We start from the raw sequence: 10,388 nt of genomic DNA, 5'->3' as shown, positions 1-10,388 counted from the left end.
ACAGCTTAGTTGTTATACAAACCTTTTCAGCTTTTGTCATCAGTCCTATCACCATTTGCTTTCCAACCTCCCCAAAAAACAGTTGATTGCTTTCATCCTCCAGCAGCTCCTGCAAAGGGAACACAAGAAGTCTCCTGTGAGCACCTACACCCACACAGAATCTGAGTTGGGAGAAAAAAAAGGACATGACACAAAGTGGTGCAATGGGGCATACACCAGTATCATTAACCTTTAATAAGCTGGAGTCTCAGAAAGAAAACTGCTCTCCAGGAAGCAAGTTTAAAATTAGGCTGAAAGACTGGAAGCAGCAAGAACAGAGACACAGGAGCCACAGTGGGGCCAGGGCACTGGCTGCTGCTCAGGTTGTAGACATACCTTGCCAGGAACAGGATTGCAGTAAGGAGAAGGAAACCTTACTCCCCCACCTCAGAGGTTTGACTCCAGCCCAGTGAAAAGCTCTTAAATGGGAGTACCAGCTTCTAGACAGCTCTGAAATTCCCAAACTTTAACCTCCCAGAACTAAACCAGCATGAGTGGCCATGTAACCACCGCTCAACTGGGACATGGGCACCAGGGGATCCTCTCCCTCTCCACATCAAAGTGATCAAGACGGGATGAGGGAGTTAAACAAGGGGAGCTTGGGCTGCTGCTTCTGCTTTTACTTGTGTACTTGTGACAAAGATGTCACCCCTGTGCAGGCAGAGGAGAACGTGCCCCAGGAACCCAGGAGCCTCGAGCTGTTCTCACCTGGAAGGCCTGTCTGACACAATGCAGCTTCGCAAGGAAATCCTGGTCACTGTAGCAGCCAAGGAGCTCTGTCCTAGAGGGAAAGGAGAAGGACTGCATAAATTTCAGCAACCACTGCTCAACTGGGACATGGGCACCAGGGGATCCTCTCCCTCTCCACATCAAAGTGATCAAGACGGGATGAGGGAGTTAAACAAGGGGAGCTTGGGCTGCTGCTTCTGCTTTTACTTGTGTACTTGTGACAAAGATGTCACCCCTGTGCAGGCAGAGGAGAACGTGCCCCAGGAACCCAGGAGCCTCGAGCTGTTCTCACCTGGAAGGCCTGTCTGACACAATGCAGCTTCGCAAGGAAATCCTGGTCACTGTAGCAGCCAAGGAGCTCTGTCCTAGAGGGAAAGGAAGAAGACTGCATAAATTTCAGCTTTTCTGATGTCTGTGTTTCTAACAACCACACTCCCCTAAAAATTCCCAATATGCCTTGGAGAAAATAATAACTGCATTCCCTTTGTACAGGCTTTTCTGATGTCTGTGTTTCTAACAACCATGCTCCCCTAAAAATTCCCAATATGCCTACGAGAAAACAATAGCTGCATTCCCTTTGTACCTTTTGTACCTTTGTACTCCCTGGGGTACCGGAGCACCTCTGCAAAGGCTGTTACAGAAGAGGACTATGCCAGCCAGCCACACAGAACAAGCACATTTCTCATTACTGATTTCCTGGGACAATTACCCTTTCTTCATGTGTGTGCTAAAATCTGGGGCTAGTTCCCTGGGAAGTCTGAACCAGCAGGAAGGATGCTACGAATTCCAGACCCCAAAGGGTTATTCTGGTTACAGGGCTGCTCAAAGGCAAATAACTTGTTCACACTGCTCAAAGGAGCCTCAACACAAGGACCCAAAACTCCAGCTGTGACTTCACCTCAGCGTCCGGCACGCAACTTTCCCTTCTTTCACCAACTGCAGAGCTTCTTCATACGCTGCTACTGGCTTAGAGAGGTGGAATGGTATTTCCTCAAACTGGAGAGAGTCAAAGAGCTGTAGAGGTGGCAAGAGGCATAGGAAGAACAAAATGATCTTGTTAAATATTTGAAAATATTGCACACAAGCAAGACGTGTCTGCTTCAGCTAGCAAACTTTTGTCACTGCCAATTATTTCATGCAAAGATACTGCTTTTCCCACCAGTTTCAAAGCTGTCTCAGCTCGGACACAGCTCAATATCCCCTAAAATTTACACAACCAGGTCACATTACATTAGATTTACAGTTCTCTCCTAGCCATTACAGCATGTTTTCTAGAGTAGATAGGAAGATGACATGGAAATGCTGGTTAGAAAGAGCTTCACCATTCCCCTAATGAAATAACTTTTCCTAACACCCATTGTGAACCACCCAGCTTGGGGCTGTTGCTCCATGTTGGATCATCTTCCTCTACCAATATGTGTTTGGCTCCACTGCCTTTGTGGCTCCCCTCCAAGCAGCTGGACTGCTACCCACAGCTGAAATTTCAGTCACCTCTGCCGCAGAGAAGAAAGAGTCCTCAGAAATGGAGCTGTCTTCATCATCTGTCCGAAGCCGCAATGACCCATCCGCCAACGGAAACATTAAAGTCTTCTCTGGAGGAGAGGAAGAAGCTGCATGTGTAGGAGTTTATGGACCACCACTCCTCTCAGGCACTGTGCTCTCCCTCCCACCCCCACAAACAGCACGTTGTCACCACTTCATTGCCAAGCTTACAGAAAAGACATAAAATCAGAGGAGAAACTGGCCTTCTAATGCATTTCTACCCCAGCTCCCATACCCAGATCCAGCAGCATGCTGTCTGACGGAAGCGAAGACCCAAACTCTTCCTGGAGGTGGTAGGCTCGGTGTAAGAGGGCCTCCAGCTTCTCAGCAAACTCCCTTCTCTGGGACTCCTCCTTGAACATAACATAAAAGCCACCCTTAGTTAGCCAGCTGGGCAGAGACAGACTGACAGCGCAAATATGGAAGGAAATTTGCAGTAAAATGGGATTTACACTTCGCAGATTAAATGATTAAAAAAAAAAAAAAAAAGAGAGAGGACTCATTAATCCTACAATGCAGCTAATAATGTACAGGGGGTGAAGCTTCTACACAGCCCATTCAAACCATCTGGCTTTTTACCTTCACAATTTTGCTTTCCTGTTAAAAAAGGAAGAAAGAACTTAAGAACTTTAACCTGCCATCCAGAAAAACAGGTATTTTAATGAGTTACAGATCACTTAATTCTCCTGACTTGCAACTCTAGCCTAATTTCAAGAGGGAACCACACCAGAAAACCTGTCTTGAATACAACACAGTATCCAGAACTGGGTAACAGAGTAAGGGTCCTTGGATTAAGGTGCTGGGCATAAGCAAAGTTTGCTGTAAGCAGCACAGGAGGATAGGATAAAAAAAAAAGAAAAGAAAGAAAGGGAGAAAAATAAGACTTACACAGCATCTTGCCCCTGTGTCTGCATGAGTACCTCACCCAGAAGACAGAAGCATTAACAAGAAGCACAAAATCTATTTTGATAATGAATCGACATTTTAAAGTCAGTTTTAGAATAGGACTCTTCAAAGAGAGTCAACAAGAGAATCCAGATTTGACTTGGGTAAATATTATCTAGCACAAAAGATAAATACCCCACATATTTACTACTCCAGGCCTTATTTATAAGGGGCTGGAAAGACTTTTGGCCAGTGAGAACTCCTGAAGAGTTGGGAATTTAGCTTCTTTCACAGTCCTGAGCTACAGCAGCTCTATTCAGCTTCATGATTGTCACAAAGCCTTTCTAGTTTGGATCTCTTCTTATCAGAGTTCTTCCCTGCATAATCCTTGAGTCCAAGACCACAAGGCTCTGTCGTAAAATACTTGTTTGCAGGAGTTACACCCCTCCCTGACCCACTTGCTCAGTGAGCAGGGGCATCCTTAGCTCCTACAGAGTTACCACTTCACTTTACTCATTAATACATGTGGGCAGCTGGTCTACACTTCTCCAACCAGCTTCCCAGGAAGTGACAGTGACCACCAATCTCCCCTTTCAAATGCTTTGAAAAGTTGCCGACACAACACTGCCCAGTAAAAAGCTATTTCTTTCTCTCCAGTGCTGGATTTATTACAGCCTTTTCCTCCCGCAGCCTCTGCTGCTGGAGGACTTGCATGACAGTGACTGACACGATGTTGGAAGGTGGGTAGAAAAGCTGGGGAATGAGGGGGCGAGACTTATTAGAAAGAAAAAGAAATTAAAAACACCCACTCACATTGCATAAGGAAGCCGCAGATATAGACAGCTCTTAAACAGAGTCTGGCCCAACTCTGCCCTCAATTTGCTCTTCTTTTAACCTCCTAATTACTGCTTCCAGCACCCAAGCTGGTCTATCAGCATGTTCCCCAGCTGGCAAACGTAAGGGAAAGGTGGGGAACCTACCTCTGGGATGCTCTCAGACATGCTCTCTTGCTGTTTCTTGCCGTCCCAGGGCACAGGGGTGCTGGTACCCACACTGTCCCTCTGCCTGATGGTCAGCGCCTGCTCCCACTTCTGCAGGGCCTCCTCAAACAGCTCCATGCCTGGCAACACACCCAAATACAAGCTGTGAGAGTCCCAAGAACTCAGAAACAAAGTGATACAGCAGGAGCTTTGGCTCACTCAGACAATCCAGCAAAGAGGGAAGAGCCTCTCCCATACCAATAAGGAAGAATAAACGTATTCTATCTCTTTCCCTTTTAAACGTGGCTTAGTTTGGGTTAGAAGCTAAGGAGAACATGCCCATGTTACTTCCAAAATACCATTCTCCACACAAGGTGAGCCTGTTGCTCAAAGAACAGTATTTTGGAAGTAAGTTATTCACTGAGAAAACAGAGAAATTCTTCTGTAGGAGAAGATGAGATTTTTATAACTAACAAGTAACTGAGTTTAAGTGAGAATGAGCGAGCAATTCCTATTAGAGCCCTACATTGAGCTGCTAATGCTCCGTGTCAATTTGCATCCCCTTTTTGCCCTCACAGTGATAAACAACCCCCCCAGGGCAATGTTACCCTTGTGCTTGTTTACCTTGAACGTAGAGGCTCTCTGCACTGGAATCACCAAGGGCTCCAGCATCCCCCATTGCCTGGGCCTCCCACATCCCTGCTGATGCTGGTATTGGACTGGAAGAGTTGACTGCTACCATCTGTGGGAAAGCAGCAGAGAGCAGCCTTTTGAATTCTCTCCAAGGGTAGCAGCATTAAGACCACACAAACACCACCACCAGCTAAATCTGAACGATAAGCTATTTCCCTTCCCCATGTTAGCCCCTGTTCTCCTCCATATCGGTCCTCCCTTGCCTGGGAAGAGGAAGGTATCAAGGGTTACTGACCCCCTCCCACTTGGCTTCACACCACGCTGTCAACTTGCCAAGCACGGTGCCAAGAGGGGAGGCGAGGTGAGAAGTCCTCTCCTTCTCCACCCAGCACCACAGCGGTGCCTTTGAAAGCATGGAAAGTTGTGTGGGAAATACCTTCCCAACCAATTTGCACTGAAGCTTCATTAGGAAATGGAGAGCTGTACAACGGTGAGCACTCACAGGAGAGCACTGGAGGTGACAGCCCCAGAGAGCCTCAAAGCAATCACTTCAAAGGTGCAATGATTTCGATGGATTTTTGATAGAAAGTTCACGTCAGCCCCAGCTGCCTGTCCAAAAACCACTGGAAGTGGGGGAAAGCCACCACAGGCCAAACAAAGGAACAGATTACCAGCAAAAACACAGCGTGAGGACTTTGGTCAGGGGGATCCCTGTTCTCCTCTTTGAAACCAAACCTTCTCCTGGGAGGGCTAAGCACTAAAATCTACACGGCAAATTATCAGCTTTCTCCAATTTCATGCTAATGCATAAGTGTCTTTTAAAGTCTGACCCAATGAAGTTCTGGGTTCAAACACTATCAATGACCAGTGTTTTCTTACAGCTTAGAGAAAGATGTCCAAATGTCAGCCTGATGCTAGAAAAAAAAGCCACAATAATCACCTGACAGATGAGTTCTTGACCTGCCTCCACTGATTAATTTCTGTGCAGTGCTAATAAATCACCTTGAGATCCAGAACTGCAAATCATCAATTCACTGCTGCTGACTTATTTACTAGATGGCAAAGAAGAGCCCCAGGAAGCAGCTGAGAGAGCAGCAGAGGAGCTGTTTTCCCATAAATTAACATGAGAGTAGTAAGTACGGTGTCACAGACACTCAGCTCCCACATAATGACAGGGGCACGAGAACAGGTCCCTCTCCATGTGGATATCCCCACCCATGCACCAGCAGTGGAAAAAGAAATTTAGATTAAAAAACAAAAACCAAAAAACACTGTCTAAAGAGAAACAAACTTCATCAATATAAAACCCGGACAGCATCTGTGGGAAGGGAGAAGCCACAAGGGAATTAAATGGACATGAGAGTCCCCGCAGGGGGAAGGAGGTGGCCAGAGCTGGACACAGCTTGGATAACGCTGACACATCCCATCCTATCCCAGTTACCCCAGGGGAATACTGGTGCAGGGCTGCACGCCCAGCGCCGCGCCGGCACTGCCGCCTGCTGGAGACAACACTTTGGCCAGCACAGATTTTTGGCAACTTTCTGGTGCTTCAACCGTGCAGAACAAGCCAAAATACAGCAAAGCCTGCACGTGCTGTAGGGGGCTGCTGGGCAACAGCTTCCCTCAAAGGGGTGATCTTTCCCCTTCCCACCCCAGCATTGCTAACCAGCCACCGAGGCCGGGTGCTCTGATGGGTGACACCAAGGGGGTGTTTCACCGTAAATCACAGCGCACAAAGGTGCAGAGGTTGGCTTGTTCCACCCACTGCTCCAGCAGCAGCATGTGAGGCTTTGAGCAATGGGGATGCAAAACCGGTCTCAAAGCCAGAAACGCTCCTCAATATCCTTCTGTGTTGGGTCTGACAAGAGGAGGATAAAAGCAGCGATGGCTTCCCCTGCGTAGTCAAGCCTGAATTACCTGTATTTATAGGCTGCTTTTGGCTTTGGAGGAGGTAGAACAGCTAGGCTGTGTGCTCAACCTGCACTGTTTCTCAATCAGAGTTATCCAATTTTGGTAGTTAACTTGGATTTAACAACCAAGCAACCTGTGAGCAGCCCCAGGACAGGAGGGCTGGCACAGGGGCTGCTGGGCCACCCAAACCCCCACCATGGAGAGGAGCAAACAAGCTCCCCATTGCTACAAGACCCAACGACATCCCAGCCTTGCTCTTTGAGGAATCACAGCCATGTCCCACAGACAAGACCCTCCTGTAGCCCCTCGTTGGCCAGAAAAGTGGGATGTACCCTGGGGCTCTTGGCCATAGGAAAATGCTGCTCTGACTTCACACAGGCAACTCCAGTCAGTCACTGCAAGGTTAATAGCAGAACCCACCCTCCAATTATGTGATATCCTGTTCTGCTCTGAAAGCTTTGGCCAGCACAAGCCCAAGGACTTTGTGATCTTGTTACAGGTAGGTACACTCCCATCTCCCAGCCCTACTTCTCCCAGCCCAGCTGAGAAGGTCCTTACCGAGGCAAGGCTGTGGGAAGAACTGGAATGTTTGCTGGGCTCAATGGAGGAAATCCCACTGAGCGTGTCATTGCTCTTGCTGCCAGGACTCTGGACTCTCTTGCTGGAGTATCCTGCAGTTGGGAATATCACACAATAAATAAATAGGATTTTAGGCCTGATCCACTGCAGCTGTGAATAAGGAGGGGCAATATCACCCTGTCAAGCATGACTGCACACGGGCAAAGCAGCATCCAGTACCTAGAAATGAGTCATGGATCTCCTGTATGCTCTATTTTGCTCTGAGACACTAAAAAAGCAGGTATCAGTGAGGATCTGAGGCTGAGAAATGAATATTTATTCACCGCTCATGGATGGCAGGAGGCAAGCACAAGTGGAAAGCATGAGGGAGAAACTCCTCCAGCTTCCCTCAGGCCAGGCAGAGCGCGGACATCGCTCTCTTGGTTATTAGTGAAAACACTGCAAGTTTTCATAACAAACATTTAATCCCTAAAGTGCTTTGCTGAGTACACCTGGGGTCAGTCTTACCCCAAAAATCAATATAAGGGAGTGAAAAAGCTGCCCAAGGTCCAGGTGCCACAGAGCTGGATGGACACTCCTGACTCCCCAGCCTGGCCCAGGCCACCCTCTCCTCTGCCACCCAACCTCACCGACGGGGCTGCGTGGAGGACCCCTGGGTCAGGCATCATAATGTCATCACCGAGATCAATACACAACCAGGTCACCGCATGCCCCGGGTTGTTATTATCGGGGGAAGCGTGGCGTAACAGCTCCACAGCCTTCCCTTAGGCAGGGGGATGGGAACTGCAAACCTTGGTGAAACCTCAGCATCACTTTTTTCTTGCAAGGGTTTGAGCTCGGGGTCTCCCCCTTTTCCTCCACCAACCCTGTGTCCATGGCACTGTGCTTCAGGCTCCTAATTTCATTCTGCACCGATGCACTACACAAATGGCTTTGCTCCCCTCTCCCCCCAGCCATCAGGAACTTCCCATGTACACCCTCTTTGCTCCCTCACAAAAGGCTTTTGGGGATTTTTTTTCCCTTTTTGCAAGGCCGACCTTTCTTCACAGAGGAGACCCTTCTGGTTGGCAAGATGGGCACCGTGATCCCTCCAGGCTTAAAGCCACACTTCTCCGGAGCAATCTGCTTCTTTCGACGACGACGGCGCTTCAGCTGATGAGCTGCAAGAGCCAACGCAACCGTCCCGAGAGCTGTAGCAAACAGCACCTTACGCAGGCCTGGAGAGAGCCGCAGCTGAGAGAAGACAGACTTTAAACACAAAAGATATGAAAGAGGAACAATGAAAAAAACCAAGTCCACCACCCTTTTTCAGCAGTTTTAAACATAAGACACCTTGACATTCCCCCTCCTGCCCACAAAACACAGCCCCTGCTAAACAACTAAGACTTAGCAGCAGTGAAACTGCAGAGCATCGTTTTGACAGAACCTAGAGAACGTGGTCTCAGCCCTCATCACCAAAACGCACTGCAAAATCTGCACACAGCCTGGAGCAGACACAGTCGGGGTTACCCAAATTCAGCTTCCAAACCCTGGTACGTAGCTGAGCTTTATTGCCTCAAGTGTTGCAATACCACAAATGGGAAATATATTGATCCTCTTTAAAACAAAAGTCTTTTTTTAGCGCTTTTGAAGAGGAGAAAGGTTGAACCCAGGTGTTCTCCCAGAGACTCATGCGGGTCTCCTTCTCTCCCCTCTTCAAGCCCACCCTGAGCAACTCTCTCCCACCATCCCCAACTCTCTCTTACAAACCCTAAAATTGTCCAGGTCCCCCAGCATTACCCTGTTGTGCCTCTGCCCCTCACAACTAACACAGACCCTTCTCTCTCTACAGATGACCCCCACAGAGAAAACCCAAGGAACCTGACAGAAAAGCTTCTCCTGCTTGTTGTACCTGCCCAAACGTCGTGTAAACAAACACGGGGATCTCTGCCACGGTCATTGCCAAGGCCTGGATGATGGACATTCCCTCTGTCCGTCTGAATGCCATGTCTGCACGGGGACCTCGGCACCTCCAGGAGCCACAAAGGGGAAGGGCACTTGCGGATGCTGCGTGAGGTCCTCACACAGAAAGCCAACTTTTCTCTGACATCTGGCTCAGAGTCCTACGGTCGGCCTTCATCCAGCAATCCTCCTCCTGCAGGAAGAGGAGAAAAGTCAGGTGAGCAAAGGGAACACATGACCTGCTCCTCCTCGTACTACACTTCACACCCCCCACAGCTGGTCACTTGGAGCAGCTACACCACTAGACCCAAGCACAAGATCTAAAGCATCTTCTCACCAACAGCAGCAACTTTTTTTGCTTGTTCTATCAGTCATGGGGTTAGATTCCCAAACTGCTCCACAGCAGCACCATCCTTGGACTCAACAGCTGCTCAAGATTTCCACATGCATCAGAAATGGCTGTACGTGAGGACCCCCCCCAAATTCCTGCCTGGCCACACGTCCTGTGGGTTGGTGTGACCCCATCCAGAACCCACGTTTGGAAATGGTCTCAAGGTGGTGGGAGCCCGCAGGGACCAGACATGGCCAAGGGGCTGTCCCCACAATGCTTTGGCCAGAGCAAAGGTGAGAAGAGCAAAGTGCAAGCAATTTTGGGGCACAGAAAACAGCCCTGGGAGTTGTTAGGCCTGGCTGAGGGGTACAGGCAGCAAGGTACCAGGGAACCCACTTCTGCCCGGGGCATCTCACCACAGCCCTGCCCAGGGGCTGTCCTGGGGAGGCACCACGGGCTCCCCCGGGCACGTTAAACCCCCCGCCAGACAGGGAGCTCCCCACGGGACTCCTCGTACTGGCACTGGAGCAAGACAGGGCCCCTGCAAATAGGGCTCCCAGGCCCTCTGCACCCCTGGAGTGTCCCCACACCCCCCTGCACCCATGGGCGCCCCCGGGGTCCCTCAGGCCCCTCGCATCCCTGTGGGCATCCCCTGGGCCCCTTACACCACGGAGCAACACCTGCACCCCCGACATCCCCAACCCTCCCGCATCCCTGCGTTCCAGGGGGTCCCGTACTCTCTGCACCCCGGTGAGACCCCCGCACCTCTGTTCTGCCTGGGGGTCCCCATCTCCCCCCCCCAGCCCAGTTCAACCCCA

General features: G+C 49.6%; 1 protein-coding gene across 1 annotated transcript in view; it reads right to left on the bottom strand.

Moving 5' to 3' along the window:
* The window catches only part of FAM73B (family with sequence similarity 73 member B), a 21,893-nt gene extending 12,461 nt beyond the window's left edge, over positions 1–9,432 (bottom strand). Inside the window, exons 1-10 of the mRNA XM_014942947.1 lie at positions 9,190–9,432; positions 8,336–8,546; positions 7,278–7,390; positions 4,800–4,917; positions 4,176–4,315; positions 2,546–2,663; positions 2,260–2,360; positions 1,667–1,782; positions 1,061–1,133; positions 23–109 (exon numbers count right to left, since the gene is read on the bottom strand). Coding sequence (XP_014798433.1) covers positions 23–109; positions 1,061–1,133; positions 1,667–1,782; positions 2,260–2,360; positions 2,546–2,663; positions 4,176–4,315; positions 4,800–4,917; positions 7,278–7,390; positions 8,336–8,546; positions 9,190–9,285 — 1,173 coding nt within the window. The 5' untranslated portion in view covers positions 9,286–9,432. The remainder of the gene's footprint in view (positions 1–22; positions 110–1,060; positions 1,134–1,666; positions 1,783–2,259; positions 2,361–2,545; positions 2,664–4,175; positions 4,316–4,799; positions 4,918–7,277; positions 7,391–8,335; positions 8,547–9,189) is intronic.
* Between the last annotated feature and the right edge of the window lie 956 nt (positions 9,433–10,388).

This window comes from Calidris pugnax, unplaced genomic scaffold, assembly GCF_001431845.1.
Source record: "Calidris pugnax isolate Ruff unplaced genomic scaffold, ASM143184v1 scaffold102, whole genome shotgun sequence".
In the NCBI taxonomy this organism is placed as follows: domain Eukaryota; kingdom Metazoa; phylum Chordata; class Aves; order Charadriiformes; family Scolopacidae; genus Calidris; species Calidris pugnax.
Note: the sequence above shows the minus strand (reverse complement) of the source record. Positions and strands in the feature narration are given on the sequence as shown.